The sequence below is a fragment of the Trichoplusia ni genome, chromosome 19 (assembly GCF_003590095.1).
Source record: "Trichoplusia ni isolate ovarian cell line Hi5 chromosome 19, tn1, whole genome shotgun sequence".
Lineage (NCBI taxonomy): Eukaryota > Metazoa > Arthropoda > Insecta > Lepidoptera > Noctuidae > Trichoplusia > Trichoplusia ni.
The window spans coordinates 6,465,185-6,487,976 of record NC_039496.1 but is presented as its reverse complement, the minus strand read 5'-3'; the positions used below and the strand labels follow the sequence as shown (position 1 = coordinate 6,487,976).

Genomic DNA, 22,792 nt, shown 5'->3' with positions numbered 1-22,792 from the left:
TGTGATTTCCCCTGTTCTGATTATATTGTTTCATTTGCAAAATATAAGCCGATTTGGAAAAATGAGGTAAGCCAGCATCGTATCCTATTGTTAACTTTCTGTGCTTTTAAATTGTTTTTCTACACGTCGAAACTTGATGTTAGAAGCCAACAGTTATAAATTTGCGGAAAGTTTTTTGTTTCACACTTATAATCGTAGTTATGAGTGTATTGAAACTTCAACTGAACGTTTTTAATATTTAGGATATTCTCAGACTTACGGTAGAACCTTGTATTTCAATTGTCCATACGAACGGTACGTGTCACTGAGATTTTTCCTGCGGTAGCCTATTCATTCATTTAAAAGATGAAAACTCACTCAGAACTTGAACCAGTTACTATGAAGAATTAGTACTACATAATCTTTACGGTTGCACCCAAAAAGTAGAGCACATTTTCATTCCTAACGAAGATATAGATTGTCATACAATAGATTGTTTATGAACCTAATACCAAAACTGTTTCGTCCAATTCCAGTCGACTGAAATGCACTTTGATTTTCGGAGTTTTAATGATCATCATTAACGTGAATGCCGATGATGAAGAAGAACACAAAGCGATGGTTAAAAGACAAATCAACAGCATACCCCTTGTCTATCCTTATGGCGCCACTTACAAGGTAAGATTCACAAGTTATTTTGCTTCTAGAAATGATTGCCCAGTCGATTGCTTTTCTACTCTTCCTTTGTATTTTTATATTCGTTTTGAACAGAAGTCGGATCATAATTTCCTGGTTAAAACCAATTGAAATTAGTCAAAGATACATCCCCCTAACCGCTGATAATACCAAGATGAAAGTTTAAGACCAGTCACTGAACGCAATAATATATTTTTAAATTGCGTCTTGTGTAAACTAATAAATATGTGTTATAATCCATACAACATCAACATCACAATGTCCTGATAATCTTGATGAACAAGAAAACCAAGAAGATTTTAACTGACATCTACAAAAGTATTACTTAATACGACCGTATATAAGCTTCCTATGGGTACACTTGCATGTTCACATTTTTCATGTCTTATCTATCTGTTTCCAGCTCCTCATAGGCTTCTCGACACCAATAAAGGCCGAAGACTACATCAGTCTGGCCTTCGCAGCGAACTTCCAGTACCAGTACGCCCAGTTCCAGAACATCTCGCAGCTGTCACAATACTACTTCATCAAGACGGTGTCGAGAGAGCAGAGGGATGCTGAACTAGAGGCGAGGAAGGATGAGAGGCTTACCTTCTATACCGCGGTAGCTGATATGTTGAACTCGTAGGTATTTGAAGGAGTTTAAATCGAAATGAATTGGATTAACGGCTGTGTTTTGAATGTCGATAAAACCAGACAGTTTTGATATACGCTGGCCCTTAACCGTAAGTCTGAGCAGAAGAAAGATAGAATCTGTGAATGATGATTAAGTTAATGAAGTCATTTTCGTGGTGATATAATGGCTAATCTACATGCCATTTTTTTGTTTGAAAGTAATTTAAAATGTAACTTCCTGACACTATCATACTATTATTATACACGCTAAAGATTATAAAGTAAGGATTGTATAAGGATGTTTGTTACTCTTTCACGTAACCACTGAACGGATTAAACGAATAAAGGTACGCAGATAGTTTATAATCGAGATTAAAACAAGATAGTTTTTATCATTTTTGGATCATTTTAGATTTAAAGCTGGCAAGCCCGCGGGCCACAGCTAGTATGTTATAAATTCTAATTGCCTTTGCTATCGTTTCAGAAAAGGCTTCAATGGTGAGGAGTGTGTCAACAGAGCGATTTGTGAAGCAGCGCAGTATCCAGTTGAAGAAGAAGGTCTAGTTGGAGAAATACTACACATACTGCTGACGTAAGTACTATGTTAATATAATATGCTTTAGCTGTCAATTGTTTCATGACGAATGCACTATGGATGTCAAATAAACACAAAAAAAAATATATTTTTCTGTATCTTAAATCGAAGTCTAAACATAAACTTTGACTGTAGAAATATTTTGACTGATGGAATAAAAAAAACCTTTTGCTGTCTTGTTATTTATTTATTGAATACAGAGATACCTTTATGTTAAATCATTTAATAATAATTTCAAAAAATCTATCTAGATAGTTTGCCTGTTGGATCTCTTTAATACGTTTTCGGTTTATGATAATAGTACAATAGTTAGGTAATTATATAGCAATTAGCAGCGGCAGCTTATATAATGGGATTAAATGCTTCTATTGTACTTGAGGAGCTCGTGGCTAAGCTATAACCGCATAAGTGATTCGATCACAGGTTAAGCTATGCTTGACGCGGTTGGACCGTGGATGGGTGACCATCTTTGTCATAACGAGTTCCTCCGTGTTTCGGAAGGCACGTTAAATTGTGGGTCCCGGCTGTTATTCCTACATCTTTGACAGTCGTTACAGATAGAAGCTGAAAAAAGTCCGACAGCCAGTCTAACCAAGGGTATCGTGTTGCCCAGGTAACTGGGTTGAGGAGGTCAGATAGGCAGTCGCTCCTTGTAAAACACTGGTACTTAGCTGAAACCGGTTGGACTGGTAGCCGACCCCAACATAGTTGGGAAAAGGCTAGGCCGATGAAATGCTTCTATTGTATTTTATTAAATATGTTTTTTATAGTACACCAATAAACAAATTCAGAACTCCTTCCTCAAATCTTGCCTTCCACCTTACGAGGAACAATATTCCCATGTTGCCTTTATATCAATTTCAGACCAGATTACGGGAAAACCCCCTTCGACGATAGAGACCGGGAGTTGGAAGATCTGATGGCATCATACTATGACGCTGCGACAGCTGGACGGCAGATGTTTGACTGTGCCTCTATATACCCAGCTGCCCAGAAGGACAGGACTTATGGAAATGTTCAGTATTCTGAGAGATGAATGAGTTGGCAAAATAACGGTTTAAACGGTTTTCTCTAATGATATTTTTTCAATGAGTTTATTATGATATCTTGTGTTTTGTTTTTATGTAACGCACGTCAATATTAAAGAATTTGAATTGTAAAATCCTTTATTCAGAATTAATCGTCAAAAAAGGCTTTTTCTGGATGTTGTGTCACTATTATAAAACCACATTGATGTTGATTAGGAGTTGTTGTATTTTTATTTTTTGGTAAAATTTACATTCTACACCGTTTTGAAAAGCAGTTTTTATTGCGTATATCATTTTACTGAAAGTATCTGATGCTTTTGAAACAATTATATTTGATGACAGCTTATATTAATGATCCAATCATTTTCGACAAATGTAAAATTATTCGACTAAAAATTCAATGAAAATGTCCCTGATTAATTTATATTGCTACCGAAAATTAATTTATTACTTGTGATCGTCAATACGATTTGACTTCAGAGTGAGTAGAAAATCACTCAGTTCACTGAATTAATCTTGTGACTGGCAGACCTGTTGCTTGAATTATTTTGTGCTCGCAACGAAGGGAAGGAAAATACTCATGCGAATGTTAAAAATAACTTTCTTTTATCAAAGTATCAGGAAACAGTGAAGGGTCGGATCGCTGTCTTAGATCGTGTTTTTTTCAGTCAAAACATGATGAGACCCCTTTACCGGTGTGCTTAAACAATATTTATTTTTGTCTTATTATTTATTTTGAAGGGAAAGAAAGAGTTTGGTGTTTCACAGAATTTCAAAAATACTTGCGAATATACTTTTATGCTTGTTTTACAATGAAGTTTATTTTGTATTCTTCAATGAATTAATTTAGTATTATTACTGGACTCCAACAGTATACACAAATCAGTATACAGACAAAAATAAATGTGTAAATTTGAATTTCCTCAGTTATAGGAGATCGGAGCATTCATATATAGACATCTCGATGAACAAACTTAAAGCAGTGCGCATAGCACTAGAAATCTAAAAATATTTTATATTAACTTGAGCATTAAATTAAGAGGTCCCCAGGTCTTAGTCAATAACAATATGTTTTTTTTTGGAATTGACCAAATATGTTACTCCTACTCAACTTTTTATATTCTAGTGTTTTATCGTAAATTCATTCTAGCTCAAACGTATTATTTCTTTAACCCAAACTTCTAATTACAAAACCACACAATCTAGAAAATAAAAGCTCAATTTAAGCTAAAAACCCGTATAAAATCCAACAAATAACCGTCTTAAAACTAGCAATATATCCGCTGAATCCCAAGTAAAAGTCTAAAAATGTACCTCAAAAGAAACGGAGTAATCTTGTGAAGTCGGGAACTCCGGTTATAAAGTGTCCCTAGCAAAGCCCGCTGTTTGCCCGACCACGTTCTTCGCGACAAATTAAGTAAATCTCATATACGGACTGGTCACGTGCTGGCTATCTTTCCCCACAATATTTACATTGACTTAGTATTCTGTCAACTTTCGGATCTCCATTGCGTTTAAGCTTTCTGTTTGCTTGAATATTTCTTTCTTTAAAGATTTTGTTTTTGTAGATCTTTTGTTATGATTTTAATATTTACTCTTGGTGTCAACAGCCTCATATCTATTTGCATAAATGTAATAATTTATTTCTATATTACGATATGGTGATGGTAAATTATCATGGTGAAATAAGGAAGCCGCGGCTATTTTACATACATTAGCATCATGATCTTGGTCATGGCGTGGTGAAACTATATTTTAAGATTCTATGACGTCACTTTTACTCAATATAAGAAATTTCGATAAATAAATAGCTTTTCTCACATTAGCTAAATTGCCTGCACTGGTACGTATTAACATAACTCCATCTGAAATCCTTCTATCAATAAAAATAATTCTTATATTTGGGTTCCAAAAACACTATTTCTGTTTAAGTGAAACAAAATGTTCAGTCAATTTCGATGAGAAGTAAATTCCAATAATGATTACTTTCAAAGTAACAAATTGATGTAAAAGTATTCTACTCGAGTAAAATAGTTGTCGCCCATAGGCCCTGATCGGCAATCAGTTGGATGGCGGCCCATTTAGACGCTTCGACAATTTATTGAGTGGTTTAACGGCAACTAACTGGATTTATTTTGTGCTTACCATGCACTGAGCTTTCATTAGTCGGGAGCTCGTTAAAGACAGAGATGCTGGTACCAAAATGTATGTGTGTAATGTATGGTGCGAGAGGGACAGAGGAACTTATTTGAATAATGTAATGATTTAGGGGCGTAAACAAAATTACTGATGTGTAGTTAATAGGCTTTCTGATGATGAATACTTGGGGAAGTTTTACTTTACGGGGTACTTGGGAAACAGAAAATAATAAATGAATAGAGAGGACCAATTATAGATTTCGTTGGCATAAATTGCTGACATAGAAGAGAAATCTACTTAAGTTTCTTTAGATAATTTGTTTTGTTTTTGTAATGACTTAGTGGCACAGGCAATTGTGTTCACTTTCAAACAAACAACATTATTTCTAGAAATGAAGACTTGTAATTTTCTTTCTGTAAAGTAGATTATAACTATCCTATAGCTCGTATTAAATAAATAATTATAAGACATACACAATACAGACAATACAATCCTGATACAAGAAAAACAAACAAGGCAACGTATTAAAAAAAAAACTAATAGCAGCATCCGTCACATAAAATCCTGCTAGAATATGAAACATGAAAATCCGAGTAAAGTGGAATTCCAGCGAATAATTTCATTAAAAACTCCTTGCTGTACCTACATTCTCAGGGCTAGACATCCGGAGCTAGTTAGTGGCATGAGTATTATGCTGTGACGTCATTAGGTCCATTCGAAGACTTCGCCCATTTCTACCGTTGTCGCTCTGGTAGGTATTCCGTATTGGATTTTCTGGTATATTTGAATAATGTCGGTGATTGGATGTTTGTAATAATTTTATATTTACTTGATTTACAAGATAATGATGATAATTTCTTAATATAATATTATTTTAAATAGCCAAAAAATCATGAAGATTGTATCGTAATAGAAAATATTAATTGGTAGTTCTAGTATGATATTTATTTGTAGAGACAATTTAAATATAGTTTTTTTTATTAATCTTTATAAGCAGGCTATAATTTACAGATTTCAGTCTTTATTTTATCCAAGAATTTTAAGCGAATATAAGGATATGTACACTTTTCGTTAGTACTGGTTGATATTAATGTGTGCGTCACAATTTTACGAGCGTCAAGGGATAAATAAAACAACAAAATTACTTTTTAGTTCACAAAATCAGACTATTATGCTGTGATGGGTCATAGATTTTACATAAGAACATAATGAGCTGCTGTATTAAAATTAAACCATATTACATGGGGAATAAGATTGAAAGTTACATTGCAGATTGCATTCGTGGAAGAGAGAAACCACTCTATGCTGTAGCTGTGATGCTTCCACACCCTCCATAATTATTGCACGGTTTATTCATATTTTTTTTATAACATTAAGGCATATTTTATTCTATTAATATTCTTTTAGAACTTGTTTTTCAATTTTATTAATAAGTTAACCTTAAAATCAAAATTATAATTTATATTCCTGTTGACTGGAAGTGTGCCCAATTGCCACGATGTATGGTGAACCTTATCTGATAACCAATACGAAATCAAGCGCTTTCGATCAGAGGGAATTAGAACAATTCATGTTTATCATTTAAACATCAGTGAAAAGTGAAACGTGTAGTGGAGAAATTGGACATAATGATATGGATTGTTCACAATCCTCCGATGTCTTGTTGTGCCATTTGTCAGTTGCCGATGATTGCTGTCTGAAAATTTACCAAAGAAAACTATGTGAATACCAAGAACGTTGGTACTGTTTTATATAGAACATAAATTAAACGAAATTATAATGTAATAAAGAGAAAATTTCTCGAATTTCCATTAATTAACTTTACGATAAGGTCGATCTATGTTCTTAATAACAATAACTTATGATTAAAATTCTTATTCTCAGAAATAATTCTCTGGAAACTTCCACATTTACCAGCCAGACTCGGTTGGCAGTAATTTTTGAACCGAGTATCCATTTTGGCGTAAAAATTGCTCGTAATTTAATTTCGTTTCAACGGTCGTCAGCTAAGAACATAATTTCATTAAAAAATGTCATTTCATATTACCTGAACACCATTTTTAAAAGTTTGTGGTATATTTTCCGAGGATCAGGGATCGTTTCCATTTCGCAAATGGCTCGACGGACGCAGTGGAAGCCATTGACGCCGTTCCTAGGGCAATCAATTAGTTTTTGTGAATGTTATTAATGAAGGTATTTGTACCTTTATTGGCTGTTTGAAGTTTTTTGTGTGTGCTGAAGGTTTTATGAGTATTTGGCGAATATGTAAAGCTGACAAAGTGACTTTTTGCCGACGCCGCATGTTAGCCGCATGAATACTACTGGACTACTCATATGGACCTCTGGACAAAAGTCACCATGCAATGGGCAACCTAGAAAGCGGTGGTGGGATGACCTTAACGACCATCCTGCTTCCTCCTTCTTCGTGTAAGGATTTGGAAGAGGACTTGCCCAGCAGTGGGCTAAATAAATAAAATATACAATATATATTGCTATACAACAACGAAAGAAATAATTAAACAATTTGATTCTGGACTGGTCTACATCCGGTACAACCAAACTTCTACTGAGTACCTAACCTAACTTAAACAAAAGTAAAGTATAACACAAGAAAAAATGTGTTTCCCCTATAAAAGAAAGTTATCTATTGGTTAACGCTATTTGTATTAGTTAGCACTAGTCTTTGGGGTGCGGTAAACACGAAGGTAAATAGATATTTATTGGACGTCATACAACAATGAAGGCTTAGCTCTAAAGCATTGTTTTGACACACATTTGTATGGTCCAAAAAACGTAATAAATATTATATAGATATAAATTAGATCTATTAACAGACGTAGTGACATTTCTACAAGGGATAAAGAAGTTTCAATCAGTTTGAGTGGCCTGTTGGTCTAGTGGTTAGTGGCCCCTGACTGCTATATCGAAGGTCGTGGGTTCGATTCCCATCCCGGACAAATGTTTGTGTGATGAGCACGATTTTTTATTACGGATCGAATCAGTCACTTTTCTAGGCTTCTTGTGGTCAATCTTATGGTTAATTGTAGTTAATCGTATCTTACACTTACTTGTCTAAAACTGTTTCTATGTTATTATAAATCGTTCTGCGATGTATGAAATGGTTCTTGTATTGGTGGAAGTTGTCTGGCGGGTCGTCCCAATTAATTCGGAAACCGAGAGCTTGGGCGAAGATCTGATTCCAGGGCACCATGTTAGCTTTGAAGTTGAAACGGAGCTGAAAAACATAACTATCATTATATCGATTTTAATATAATTTAAGTGGGATGAGCATTTTCTTAACTATGATTTGACTTTATAAGAAAATATGTTTTAGGTGTGGACGCAAAAGTGAATGCTTTGTAGAATGTTAGGATTAAAAGAAGACAAAATAATTCATCATGTTTACGATACCTATATACTCTATGAAAGGAATACATAATTAAATAAGACCCTGACGTGTACTCTTATTCGAATGCTTATAATAAATGACTTATTTGCAATAAAGGATTTAAAAAAGTACTTACAAAGAAATGCGAAACATTTCGAAAGCTCAGATACCTCTTATGCCGATGACTAGGCTCATTGGCATTCCCAAAATCATTGAGAATGAACGTCAAGAAACAAATATAGCACAAGAAACAAACTTGGAATTGTTTGTACATTTTTAAATTGTACGTTTCTTGAAACCTTCTTTCTTAATCGGAGGACATTCAATATTCTATTTGTAAGCTCTTCATCTAAATAGCTTAAATCAACACTTTAATTGTTCAATTACATTGAATCCCAAAAAGGTTGCACCACTGATATTCTCGTCTGACAACTGTCAATGTTCAGTTGTTATCAGTTGGAACCATGTCTCACAACAAGCAAGTATCAGGCATTTTCACTTTACACTAACATATCTTTCAGAGCAATATAAAAAAAGTATTGAGTGATTTTTTTCACACAACTGTTTAAGATATCCGATGTTTCTTGACGTAAACAGTTTTTTTTACAACACAGACAGTTAAGAGACGTGGATAAGTAATGAAAGCGACAATATTTCTTCAGCAGCAGTCAGTAAGTAGGTTGTATTTGTCGAGTGGGTTATCAACAATTATTATGTTTGGACAATGTAAACTAGTTCAAGAATGTAGGTTGAAGAACTCTACTGTTTCAGTCGGAATTAAAGAAAGCGCGAATCGGTTAGAATGTAAAGCTTGAGTCACGTTAAAGTCTAGTCCAGTTTTTCGAGGATATAATACAATTCTTTAATTATGATAAAGTTCATCATCATACTCATGACACATATGAGAGGCCTATTCTGGACACAGGCAAGACACGGTAATGAGCTAAATCTTCAGCTCTCTTCATAAATCCCCTGGCTTCAGGTAAAGTTATTTAAATCTATTGATAGAATGATGATGTTTACTCCCGGTACATTCGTCAAAAATAAGGTCTTGTATTTTTTTCAAATAAAAACAAAACGTATACGATCAAGAAACAGAAAAGAAGATCAGATAGCGGAATCTAAAAAGTTTCAGTATGAAAAAGGAATAAAGTTAATTACCAGCAGTATTAAAAAAAAAACATTTATTGACCAAGGAATACAAATGAATAAGAACGTACAATCATTCAAATTCAAAAAAGAAGAATGAAAAAGAACATTTCATTGTTGAAAACATTTGACCGTAACCAACCAGCCAGTGTTAGTCATAACCCTTCACTTTAGAGCCACTCCAGTAAATTACGAATATTTTGACATTAACTAATGTCGGTGTAAGGTGATACGGCCAGCAGTGACAAGGGACATGATGACAGTGACGTATAGCATTCTTCAGGCGACGAGTTATGCCAGCGTTCTGTGGTTGATGATATTTTTCTGGAATTTAATATGTAATTAATGTTATTTTCTTAAAAAATATACCTACTCTCCCTTAAAGGAAGTTAATTATTGTGGATTATCCGTTTTTAACTTATCATTATTGGAGCGGATCCACAAGAATTAACTTCCTGTATTCCGGGTATCACAAACATTCAATAAGCACACAGATTCACAAGCGTTCGTTGCTCGCACTAATACTTGTCAGGCGCGGGGATCGAACCCGTCGTGCACGGTTTTGGCTGACTTTATACCAATCGAATATCCGTGCCCACTAAACCTGCGATTATCGCCTTATCAGCCCTAAACTGATGTATTCAATGAAAGCGCCGGCAATTGTACAAGTATTGTTAGTCTTTGAAGTATGACTATAGGAAGAAATGTAGCATATGATGCTAATAGATTATTAAAGACTTTTGGTTTTGGAGTTTTAAATTCTAAACATCATTTCTTACGTTGAAAGATTATCACGTAACATGGAACTAATAAGAGTGCAAAAAAAAAATAAGACTAGGTGAACAACCCGGACCTTAAAAGACTTTTCTAAACCAAACCTTCAACGAAAACACTTCCCTATTAGCATATAAATTAATCCCATTAAAAATCAGCATGTCTGCGTGCATAAGGTTTCCTTACAAAACGCTCTTAGGCCAAGACTGTTAACATTATGGTGAGAAGAGTCACCACTACGCGCTTACTATATTGCCATGGAAGCGACCACAATAATCCTTATTCATAATTCTCACAGTACGGAGGTTCTACAATCACTTCCTAAAAAAATTACAATTGCGTAAGTAGAAGAGACATTGCTCTGTGATAGGTAGTGCGCTGTCTTGCTAAGACTAAACCACCAGAACCCTAATTCCAGTTTGAAACTTCAGTACGGGGGAACACTTACGGTCAATACAATGAATTTTCAAATATTATTCAATCAAGTGTTAGCAATGTGCTTGCAAATAGTGTCAATTACCATTCATTCATCAGCAATTGTAAATAGCGGAAAAGAGGCCCAGATTTCCAAACTAAATTTGAAGGTGCAGAATCATTACCTAAACAGCATTTTAAGGAGTTTGTGGTAGATGTTCGGGTTCTGTATCATTTGGATTTCGCAGATGGCGCGCCGTACGCAGTGGAAGCCGACCAGCCCGTTCCTGCAATACAAATAATTTATAATTATATTAAAATTTGGGAAAATAATCCTTTTACATTTAAAGTGAAGGTTTGATTGGTTGTTGCTCGGCCAAACTGTTTAAAAAGATCTATGCAATTTAAAAGAAAACCTTTTTAGCCACCCGTAAAAATATAAATCCTTAATTTTTTTATTTTAAGACATGTCAAACAACTGCAGCCTTTTAGCACTAACGATGTTTTTAGCCTGTAGAGGCAGATCTTCTTCTTTATCACGGCTGTGCTAACCGTAAAAATGAAAACGTTTATCTTAGTCCCAAAAACTAGTCAGATTAATTGCTGCTCGATTGGCATTTTTCTGAACATCAAGTATGAAACAGACGATTTTTTTTACTGTACGATCAATTCGACTAATAGCTACAGCCAATATATAAAATGTTACCAGAATATTTACCTGTCCAGCAATGTCTCGACATGGTCGTAAACATCCCTTCTGTAGATCCGTGGATATCGGTACGAGTCCGGGGGATCGTCCCAGTTCATGCGGAACCCTACTGCTTGAGCGAACAGCTGGTTCCAGGGGACTGAGTTCACTTTGAAATTTACTTTCATCTAAAAAAATTGTCATCTTTATAAAATGCGTGTTTAGAAAAATGTTTAAGACTTTATCCTGAAGTAAGACGATATATCTCTATAGTAAGACATGAATAAATAGGTACCTATTATTATACCTTAGAGTATATTTATAAGTGTGTCCAAAGGACAAAAGTCACAGCAAAAGTTGCTCTTGGTAGATTGCATATACTCCATCAGTAGGTATAGACCCCGGTCAAAGATCAAAACTAAATACTAATGGTAACTAACGTTTCGTTACGTTAACGTATTTAAGCTGGAGGTTTGTAAGGCTTGTAATATGTTCTATACAAAATAATACTCACAAAGAATCTCGTTGTATTCATAAATGCTAGATATCTTCTGTTTCTATGCAAGACAGTCCCATTAGCTTCGCTGGCATCGATAATGATGAGTGTAGCCGAACATAAGTAGCATAGTAACACTAATGGCAGGAACTTGTTCATGATTCTACAGGAAATAAAAGGAGGTTTTAATGTTAACTTTGGAATGTAACCTATACATAGAGTTTGTTCTCCTTCTAAAATATATGAGGATTATTATAATTGTATTATTTCTTCTAGGTGTTACCCTTACGTTTGGACTGCATTTGGATAATAATCATGTCTACCTTTAAATATTGATACGTCAGAATTATATTTACTAAAGTTGCGTCTGCGGAGAATGGCTTAATTATTTCGTTTTCCGATAGGTTTTCTTTTAATTTGTGGGTTGTCGTGCAATTAGGTCTCAATGTAATCTAGAGCACATATGATGGGTTTTTTATGAATAGGAGTCAAAAACACACATTCCTTTAGAGACTAAACTGCGAATGTATCGATACTCGTTTAATTATTCGTTTAATTCGTGAGTTTTATATCGTGATTTCAATAACAAAGCCATGATGATGAACATATTGTAAGTGATAATGCGATTAGTTTAGTTTATCTCACGATATAGTGAATCCTATAAAAATAATAAAAAATAAATACGGACAACATCACATACATAAATAAATAAATAAAATAAGTTGTTAATGCACTTGTGTTATGGAATTCTGATTCAACAAAGGTACCACAAACACCCAGACCCGAGATAATATAGAAATGTTAATTTTTTCATTGACCCGACCGGGGATCTAACCCGGGACCTCAGAGCTAGCGACACCTTGAAACCAGTGCGTACGCCACTCGACCACGGAGATCACTATGTGTGAAGATGAAAAATCGATACTTTGTAATGATTGTGTGATGAGTATGTTCGCAAGTGAATTATGCTTTTTGTTGCATTTATAAATAATACCAACCTTACAAAATGTAGAACAATTATTTTAGCTTATACTGTTGCAATAAACTTAAAATAGTTTTCCTCTTTCGGTATTTTTGTGAATGGTCATAAAGTGGCTTTCTCTTTGCGTAGTATAAAAATAACGGTACTATTTTAGACTCTAACAACTCACTATGGAAGCGTGACACAAAATGAAGAAAGCTATTATGCAAAAGTAGGTTTTATTTGATTTTTTTATTCATAAACAGCTATTTTTTCCGACCTGTATTTTTAGAAATAGAACGATGTCTATACATGGGATGTTCGAAATTATGCCATTGAGAATTCTAAAATTGTTTCTATGGAATCGGATATTATTAAAGATGGTTAATTGTTATACAATAATTAAATGATAGAAGAGTTTCATTATTTAGATAATTTTGAACATAATTTAGAATAATTCAAATATAACGATCTTGCGGAATATTGTTAGTTTGAAAACCTTACTCTTTACTGAGTGCGTTTACTACTACGTATTATCAAATTTACGAGGTTTTCGTATTTTAAAGATGTTTTCGTATTCATGTTAAGATTTCTTTGTAAGGCATATGATACTGAAAGGAATTATACTGTTAAATTTTAATAATCACATTAGTACTCGTCGTGTTAGGGAAATTGTTGCGTATGTACAATTTCAATTTGACAACAATTATGGATCGATCTTCAAATAAACACTTTATAACAATTCAAATATGGAAAATGGTTGATTGTAGGTACTTAAATATAACACTTCTAGAACTCTTAAATCTCTACAAAAAAATAAAACCAAAAATTCAAAAGCCAACCACGCTGTACCACGCTTGTTAACGGTACCCCAATATTTGTAAGTCGTGATCAACGGTATCTTATCCATAGCTAATCTTGACATTGTCAACTGAGAACTGAATGTGGATGCCACAATAGATAATACAAAAAAAAGAAATAAAACTAATCTCGATCAAAAACAAAAGACGAAACGAAATTGATTCTAAAGTTGATGCCATGAGGAGATAAAAAAGAAAAGTGAGATTCAAAATAAGAATAGAACAGATTCGTTTTTAAAATGAATCTCTTTAGTGCATCAACGTTATTGATTCTTGTTGTTGGGATACAAGCTCAAGAAACAAACGATACGGACGAAGTAAAAAGAGATGAAAGAAGTGAGATTTTGTCAAGAAGTAAAAGGTTCATCGTGTTCCCCGAAGGCAGTTCTATACAATTGGGTGAGTTTTATTTTAATCTTTAATTATAAGTATATTTAGTTCAAAGACGAGTGAAGTGTCTTTAAATCTTTATAAACTTTTCTTAAGTTGATGCGGTGATTATAATTAAACTTACTGTTGTATTGATTTTGAATCTAAGGACCGATAGAGATTGAATGTAGTATTAACAATAAATTAACTGAACTCCAGACAGTTTAGTTCAATCAAATGTCAAGTAAGAGTTAACTTCACATAATATTATTATATTATATACTCCTCATTGTTTCTCTATTGTTACTCCAGTCAAATCCTTATCAGCAGACCGCCTAAAATATTACCAAAACCAAAATTCTCCTACCCACAACGTCCTTGTTAAAAGGCACTTCTACCAAAGACCGCAATTTTTTATTCACTATCAATCTAGCCGACTGTCCGAATCTAAAGAGCCACACAAACATCTAAACAGCATATTGGATGGCGAACAGCCGTTACGAGCGAGCAATTGCTGTGAGCTCCTAACAAATGGACCAGTGACGTAATACGCTCTTCAAAACACGGCGAACGTTGTTACACTAGATTCCCGTACTCTATCATTTATAAAGTAAATCCTATTTGAAATGATGACGAGCTTTAAGCGGTATGTGGGAAGTAGGTACAATATATATCAACTAGTGAATTGGACAGTGTCCTGGTTTGCTCGAGATCTGCTTGAGATATTGTTTGAGATATGAGAGGGATGTATGATTGGAGATTTATTGTTTGTATTCATTCAGTTGTTATTTCTGTTTGCTTATATTAAGTTGCTTAGGTATATAATTGTAGTAATCTTTAAAATCAGGAGACTTTTTTGATATTCACAAAACGATGATGTTGAAAAATAATCGTTAATTTCTTTACAGTCATAGATGAAGGCCTTATATATTTATATTTTATTTCTCTTACCGTTTCTCATTCCTGTTTCAGTATTCTGTACGACATACGCCATGATCTTTCGTATTGGAGACATTTTCCTCTACGGCTCGACGGCGGCGTTGGCGTGGGAGCTGCCCCAGGACCCGTACTCTCCCTTCAGGCATCACGCCGACCCTCTTCATAGAAGAGTCGACACCAAAACCATTTACTATACCGATGAGGACGGCAGGATTATTGATACGAAACCTTATCATAGGTAATTTAAATGTTCTTCAGCTTGAATCATATTTTTTTCCAAACTTGTCATTTTCTAATGTTTTTTTTTATATACGTGTACCCATATGTATCTATGTTTATGTCTGGAGTTATGTAATTTTACTTAGCTTAAGGTTTAGTTATATGTTCATTCTGCATCAGATACTCCTCTGTATACAAGCACAATCCATCTAGATTACACAACAAATAAAAGAGCCACTAGAAAATTCCGAACTAAATTACAATCCATGTTCGACAGACAAAAAACTATGCGGAATTAACTATCTGCGAACAACTTTCAGAAAACCCATAGTGAATCCCGCTTTCGCGAAACGCAGCGTGGACTGGCCGGATAAAAAAGGAACTTCAGAGAAATTTAAAATAGACAGGAAACAGATGCATGCCTCGGAAAACAAACGGGAATATTTGAAAAGCGGACGCATGGCGCAACGGAGCGTCGAATTTCACAGGAGCAGTCGCGCCTCGCTCTACCAGAAAATAGAAACGATGCTACACAGGTCGGTATTATGTCGCACATTGGGTTTATACCTCGTGTGAAACGATTTTTATTTGCGATATCTTTTTTATGGTTAGGTTTTTAAATGGTCTGCATCCTATATTTTTTCATAATAGTTGCAGTTTTTATTTGAAAAAGCAATGATCATTGTCCATTTCGATTCCAAAACCGAACATTGAAACTATTGTCTATAAACTAAAGTGTTCGTGTGTTCTAAGATATTTCTGTTTACTCTTCCAGTCTTGGCGTGAACGGTAAACACTGTGTGCTGAAAACATTATGCCTGGTCGGTAAATCCCAGCAGCAACCGCAAGCACCGTTCTTCCAGGAAATAATGAGAGCTATGTTCACGTAAGTATTGATTTCGAACTGTGTTACCATATACATCCGAAGTTTACTCTTTAAACAAAATTAAGTACCCAAATAGTTTAAGCATGCGTGCCATTTTCTTACCAATACAAAGAATGATCGACTAGATATTACAATACATTACACGAATAAGAAAACACCATGAAAATGGTAAATTGATCGAAATATAAATTTATTTCCAAGTTACATCTTTGTAGTTTCATATTCGTGATTTTCTTAAAATAGATGTTAATGAGTACGCTTTTAAAACCGAAGACGAAAAATCCCAACACGAAACTAAAATCAGAAATAACCAAAAATAAAATCGCTTTGCGGACACCAAAAACAATAATCCAATTATTCAATATTAAAGACGACAAGATTAAGCCCTATTATACATAATTATATTCGAATAATTAATTAGAATCGAGGAACTGAATAATTACGAATATAATTACAGAGATTGTGTTACCAGTGGCTTGATTTGAAGCGGGATAACACGAACTGGTGCTGAAGGACTTTGTAATTTAATCTCAAAATTACAAACAAATGCAACCTAAACTTTACCTGTCGACTTTCGTTTGTTTTAAAGTTTCGGGTCTTTAGAATAAGGTAATGATTAGGAACTTAGGCGAAGAGTTACAAAACGTCTTCTCAATCGTTTGTTTGTTTCGTTTATTCACTTTTATGTAATTGATAAAAAGATCTCTATTACGAAAAATGGACAGATTGAGTGCATTTAAAAAGCAAGATAGCAAGACGAGCTTTCATAATAGACTTGGATTGTTTGAAAATATGGGTTCTAAAATTGAAACATGAAAATGTATGAGAAATATATTACCTACCTTTTCCAGTTTACCAAAAACTCCGGGGGTTGGAGATAAGCACGGCGAATATGATGCGGCCTTCGCAGCGACAGAACCGTGTGACGACCTGTACCCGGAGTGTGATGAGCCGGTCTTGGAACCTGACTCACCTAGGTTTAATTATTAGGATAGAGTTAAGAGAACTGCTAAAGCTATTAGATAGCTAGTATATCATCCTCGGCCTAGCCTTTTATACCGAAAAAGTATGTTTTTAGCCGACCGCAACATAGTTGGGTATGTTGGGGTCGGCTTCCAGTCTAACCGGATTCAGCTAAGTAGTAACCGGATTTAGCCAGTGCATCATAGTTGTATTCTGCGTTTCTGAAGGGAATTGGGAATTGGGAAGTACTGATAGCCTCCCAAATCCGATGCATAATGGCAAGACTTCTAGCTTACGTGCTGAAAAGGGAGCCCACCACCAGAATTTGCAGAATCCTAAAAGCGTACAACATGGTCTATGGTACAATTCCAATAATCATTCTTTAAAAGTTTATGGTAGTCACTCAGGTTTCTGAATGAGTTTGTAATTGTTTTTTTATTTATTTCGGAATTATTTATTTATGGGTACATTTTGAAGCGTATTTATTCGTTGCTTTAATTGTATCAAAATAATAATAGACTTTTCAATAAGTTTTGAATTGCACTTGGTGGCTTTTTCTAGTATCTTTAATTGCATTCTAGTAAGTATTAGTTCGTAATTTTTAAAAGCCACGCACCATGATATATTATATAACTGAGTATTTACCATCATCAATGATTTCAAACAATGTATTTTGAATTGGACTGTAAATGCGATGTTAGTTCACTCCTAAATGATTGGCTTTGATAACTTATGCATATGAATATTTAACGTAATGATTCTAATAATGACAGCCAATGAGTATGTACGCATGTAAAATGATTTAATGAAGACTATAAAATTTCGATTTAAAAAATAATAATTCGTGAACCGTAACTTATTACGCATTTTGCTAGTAATGCATTCAATTTATGAAGTTTTGAAGATATTGTCGCTAGGATCATTAGCAGTTTGAAGTATTAGTAAAATTCTGGTCTATTTAATTATATTTGTTCAATAATACTCTGTGAAGATAAGAGAGAAAGGTTTTAAAATGAATAAAAATGCGAATTTGATATTATGATTAAATTCGTGTTTTTATCCGAAACCATTTAGCGGGTTGGTATACATGTGTATAATATAATTGTTTAATAAATAAATTATTAATATTAAAATAATATTTATACGATGAATCTCATGTCTTACCTCATTAGACTAAGATTCTGATTAGTTTATAGCAATTTTGATTTATAATAAAATAAATATATGAAATATTCGTTTCAAATTTATTTCTCCGATCACCTTAACTCTTCGTGCGGTAGATTCGAATTTAACGGTTAGAGACTCTAATAGGATAAAAACGAACTTTGATATTTCTTTGTTTCAAAGCGCACGTTTTATGCATTTACCTTACTAAATTGTCACAGAAAATAACAGTAAATCAATTTACACAGTGTTAATTGATGTTTCATTTGTAACATTAGGTGTTCAATGGTCCTAAAATGGTACAGTACGTTTTATGATTTACCGCTGGCAACTCAGAAATCCGTTTTGAAGTTTGTATTTAGAATACTCAACTCACATAAGACCGGTTTAAGTCAAACACCTAAAAAAGGAAGAGTACTCACAAGTTTAAGTTCTTATTTCAAATTAATGTGACAGTTTTTGAATAGTTTATTGTTCCAAATATGAAAAGTTCATTTTTATGTTTCGTTTCGTTGTTAGTTGTACAGAGAGTAATTAGTGAAAATGTTCAGGACAATGGGAATGATACGGTAAATGAATTTTCCGAGGAAAATGAGGGATCAAGAGCGTTGTCAAGACGAAAGAGATTTGTTATATTTCCAGGCGGGAGTTCGCTGCAACTTGGTATGAATACTTATGTGTATTTCGTCCTTTATGAGATAATGTACTTTAGTGTTCCCTGAATTTTAGTGGTGGAGTAACAATGTATCATATTTTGAGCTACGAGTACGACCAAGTCATAATTCCGTAACATTTTACGTACATTATTTGTCTTACTTTTAATGGAACAAAACTTTGACATAGTGGCCTTATTTAGAAGGATTCTGACATACTTGAAACTTGACTAAATGGTAGTTAATTATTGTTAATGAGACCGTTACAAGTATTGTTTATATAGTCATTAGGACTTGACATTTCTGAGAAGATGTTCAGAGTTTAAAAATGCCAATGAAAAAAAAACTTATGAAAAGTTTGAAAGCAAAATAAAAAAATATCAATTTTCATTAAACTCATCATATAAAGCTATTAAGTTTTTTTTAAATTATTGAGATAATTATAAGGTAAAGCGTCTGTAGTGTGATTTTGTATTATCTGTGGAGCTGTGTTGTTTAGTTAGTCCTTGTTTACATTGGACTGTAAACTCCATCATTACTTAGTGCGATTGTTAGGTAGCTCTACTTTGCATGCTGTCAAACATTGTGTGTGTTTGTGCTCGATGAACTTAACATCACGCCATCCAATTTATGAATACCCAAACCATACTGCTCTGAGTTACTTTTCTACCGCTACATAACCCATTCAAATCTTTCTGCATTTCCAGTATTTTGTGTCCAAACGGCGGCTCTAATCCCGATTGGAGACATCTTTCTATTCGGCAACACGGCGGGTCTCGCGTGGTCTCTACCGACTGACCCCAAACAGTTCCTCATGTACAAAGACCTCGAGAGACCGCTGAGGAGAAGCGACGCTGTCAGTACCATCAATTATCTGAATGAGGATGGCCGGGTTATAGCGAAAGTTCCTTATAAAAGGTTTGTTTCTTATCTTATCTTCTTTTTTTATAAATAACAATTGAAATAGCTTATTTTTGTGAAAATAGAAAATACGAGCCCAAGAAAAATCGGATTTACCCATGGAGTACGAAATTCTATAAAAGGATTTCTCAGCTACTCTTTCCTTAATCTTTAAATGCAGCAAAGGCAATACAATGCAATATTTAATAAATAAATAAAAATACTTATAGATGCCATCACTTAATTATGACCTTATCAATTACAGGAGGATCATCGTGAATCCAGCATTCTCCAAACGAAGCGTAGACAGTACTCTTTCTTTCAAAGAAAAACTTAAGATAGACCGACAGAAAATGCATAAAAGGCATCTGGATAGAGATTACTTAAAACCGGAAAATATGGAGAAGAACAGCATAGAGTTTCATAGAAGTAATAGACTGGATCTCTATCCAAAGATAGAGAAACTTTTATTTGCGTAAGTATAAAACAACTAGAGGATTAAAAATATTCATTTTGCGGGCAATCGGTTTGATGATTTGTTTTAGACAAGTGATTGTACAGTGGTGTTGAAGATGGGCACTACCCAAACAGGCGCATTTAAGTGTCATGCGGTCTCTTTCTTTGTCAAATAAGGTGATCGAGACAGTAGGACATCAAAGTAATAATAATAGTATTCTATAATTTTTACAGAGCGCCATCTAGTCTCAATTATGTAATGCTTGTATTATGAGTACTAGATAACTTATAAATATACCAATAAATACAGAATAAATGGTCGTGCTCATCATACAAACATTTGTCCTGGGTGAAAATCGAACCCACGATCTCAAGTATAGCAGTCAAGGAAACTAGCCACTAGACCAGCAGACCAGTCGCCTTAATCACATTATTCGTAAATACTTGCAATATTGTAATTTTGAGTTGAGTGAATAGACAGGTTTAAGATACGAGTATTTATATGCAAAGCCCTACAAATGGCAATTATACAAGAAATATATCGACACCAAAGTAAACCTTTACATTGAAAAGTTGGAACAAGTAGTAACAAAACATGTAAAATAACCCCTTACCTAAACTGATTCCATTAAGGCTAGTAGAAAAACACGAAATCCCAAAAACCAGATCCCATATTGACGTCAACGGTCATATGTCAGTGACGCACAAAGTAACGTGTTCAATTAGAACGTAATTGAAAATATATTGCGATGACAACCCTTTGTTGCCAGCGCAGGACTGTCAACCTTCATCACATCATATTTTATCATAAAGTTCAAAGGTATATTTTACACAACATGTGTAATCGTCATTAGGCTTTATATAACCTTTCACAATGTGTATTTATTTTCTGCGATTTTAAGAGCTGGTATTGTCATATTTGGAGTTTAGTGCTTGTATTAATACTTGACCTTAATAGACTTATAGTATTTTTTTAATTTTTTAGACGATGATGTTGAACTTGCGTATTTTTAATCCTGGTCGGATGTTCCGTGTTTAGATTATCTTCCACTCTTTTTCGCATCTGGTAACATTTAATTCTTCAGAGAGAATTTATTTCAATATATAATTCAAGCAAGCTTGAAATAAAAATATTTCGTAACATCCACAAAAATAGCAGTCATGTAAAAGGGCCGTTAGAGAAACAGTCTCTTACATCCAAGTAAAGACTTTAAGAAGTTTGGTGAGCGACTTTCGCTGGTAACCGCTCCCCGGCCACAATAAAGCATTTCCAAGCTCACGTAATCTGTGCAGGCTCGGCCGGGACGGGCGTCAGTGCGTTCTTTACAAACTATGCGAGGCTGCACAACGCGCGCCGAGCCAGGGGACATTCCAGGACGAATTCCTTCGAGTTGTGTTCACGTAAGTATCGATTTTCGCACCGCCGTATTGTAGTGCCGTGGCTGGTATTGCTAATGGAGAAAATTCTTTGCTTGTTAGACTTTGGAATTTTATTTGTACTAACATTTTTGTAAGCAATGTTTGTTTCCTGTAAACTTTATCACAGTTTTGGTTGACAATTGTGATTAAGTAATTTCGTATGATTCGTTCCTAAACGATCAAGGTACTTTCATCTGGTCCTTTTAGTCGTGGACCTATTTAATGCACTCGAGTGTTAAATCTGAGCAAAATCACTGTCAAGATCTATATACTCGTACTATACATTCCAATCCAAAGCTGTTCGAATTCTACTTGAGAAGGGAAACTTGTGAGATACATTTACAACAATCAGACAGACATAATTAAGAACATATTCGATAAATACTCCATTATTTATGGAATTCAAATACAACTTAAGATGAACCTTAAGAAAACATTAAAAGTATTTTGATTAAAATTAATTTATTGAAATTCCAGGTTACCGAAAGGCGATGAATTCATCGAAGAGGTGCAAAAGGAGTACGATATGGCTCACACTGAAGGGGATAACTGTGCGAAACGATACCCTGGCTGCGCGGAGCCAGATGATACAGTGACGGAATGATTGTTATACGAATTACATTATTGAGTAAAAGAAAATTAATTATATTTTATTTGGGAACAAATTGAGTTCAAAAGATTGTTGGTCTTTATAGTTTTATTTTATAGTGCTGAGGATAAGCACTCTAGGTCCTGGTAAAATGGATTGTAGAGTTCATCTTGTAAAATGGGTTATGGGTGCCAGATTGGCAATTAAATATTAAAGCTATTTTCATGTTAATCTTGCGAAATTGAAGCATGACTCCAATAAAGTCTGGAAAAAGCTAGTGCAGCAATAGATTACACAAGTACTTCAATCACTTAGCTCTCATTAGCTTAAATCTCAGCATAGTACGTGGACATCAATGTTAATAAAAGAACATTTTGCACTAACAATACTCTAAATTCCTCATTGTCTGTCCAAGATAAGAATATCTTATGCTGCGAATAGTTTAGTTTTACA

General features: G+C 34.3%; 3 protein-coding genes and 1 pseudogene across 3 annotated transcripts; 3 read left to right on the top strand and 1 right to left on the bottom strand.

The window, feature by feature from the left end:
• The first annotated feature begins 368 nt into the window (after nucleotides 1-368).
• On the top strand, nucleotides 369-3,131 carry LOC113503293 (annotated as a pseudogene).
• Nucleotides 3,132-9,050: 5,919 nt separating this feature from the next.
• LOC113503297 lies at nucleotides 9,051-12,269 on the bottom strand. The gene is made up of 4 exons (XM_026885146.1): nucleotides 11,980-12,269; nucleotides 11,496-11,653; nucleotides 10,963-11,064; nucleotides 9,051-9,913 (listed from the first exon to the last, which is right to left on the bottom strand). Exons 1-4 carry the CDS (start codon nucleotides 12,118-12,120, stop codon nucleotides 9,796-9,798), a joined length of 519 nt encoding a protein of 172 aa, XP_026740947.1. The 5' UTR covers nucleotides 12,121-12,269; the 3' UTR covers nucleotides 9,051-9,795.
• A 1,123-nt stretch (nucleotides 12,270-13,392) lies between these two features.
• LOC113503290 lies at nucleotides 13,393-17,703 on the top strand. Its single transcript, XM_026885139.1, has 5 exons — nucleotides 13,393-14,181; nucleotides 15,124-15,328; nucleotides 15,630-15,845; nucleotides 16,085-16,195; nucleotides 17,047-17,703. The coding sequence occupies exons 1-5, from the start codon at nucleotides 14,022-14,024 to the stop codon at nucleotides 17,183-17,185; spliced, it is 831 nt and encodes a 276-aa protein (XP_026740940.1). The 5' UTR covers nucleotides 13,393-14,021; the 3' UTR covers nucleotides 17,186-17,703.
• Nucleotides 17,704-18,786: 1,083 nt separating this feature from the next.
• On the top strand, nucleotides 18,787-22,396 carry LOC113503289. Its single transcript, XM_026885138.1, has 5 exons — nucleotides 18,787-18,985; nucleotides 19,683-19,893; nucleotides 20,141-20,350; nucleotides 21,625-21,732; nucleotides 22,228-22,396. The coding sequence occupies exons 1-5, from the start codon at nucleotides 18,805-18,807 to the stop codon at nucleotides 22,352-22,354; spliced, it is 837 nt and encodes a 278-aa protein (XP_026740939.1). The 5' UTR covers nucleotides 18,787-18,804; the 3' UTR covers nucleotides 22,355-22,396.
• The last annotated feature ends 396 nt before the right edge of the window (nucleotides 22,397-22,792 follow it).

Coding starts and splice junctions, on each gene's coding strand:
- LOC113503297 (XM_026885146.1), bottom strand. CDS start 12,120: ATGAACAAGTTCCTGCCATTAGTGTTACTATGCTACTTATGTTCGGCT. Junction 11,654..11,979: donor TGAATACAACGAGATTCTTT/GTGAGTATTATT, acceptor CAATTTTTTTAG/ATGAAAGTAAATTTCAAAGT. Junction 9,914..10,962: donor CTCCTTAAAATGCTGTTTAG/GTAATGATTCTG, acceptor ATTAAATTCCAG/AAAAATATCATCAACCACAG.
- LOC113503290 (XM_026885139.1), top strand. CDS start 14,022: ATGAATCTCTTTAGTGCATCAACGTTATTGATTCTTGTTGTTGGGATA. Junction 14,182..15,123: donor AGGCAGTTCTATACAATTGG/GTGAGTTTTATT, acceptor TTCCTGTTTCAG/TATTCTGTACGACATACGCC. Junction 16,196..17,046: donor ATAATGAGAGCTATGTTCAC/GTAAGTATTGAT, acceptor TACCTTTTCCAG/TTTACCAAAAACTCCGGGGG.
- LOC113503289 (XM_026885138.1), top strand. CDS start 18,805: ATGAAAAGTTCATTTTTATGTTTCGTTTCGTTGTTAGTTGTACAGAGA. Junction 18,986..19,682: donor CGGGAGTTCGCTGCAACTTG/GTATGAATACTT, acceptor CTGCATTTCCAG/TATTTTGTGTCCAAACGGCG. Junction 21,733..22,227: donor TTCCTTCGAGTTGTGTTCAC/GTAAGTATCGAT, acceptor TTGAAATTCCAG/GTTACCGAAAGGCGATGAAT.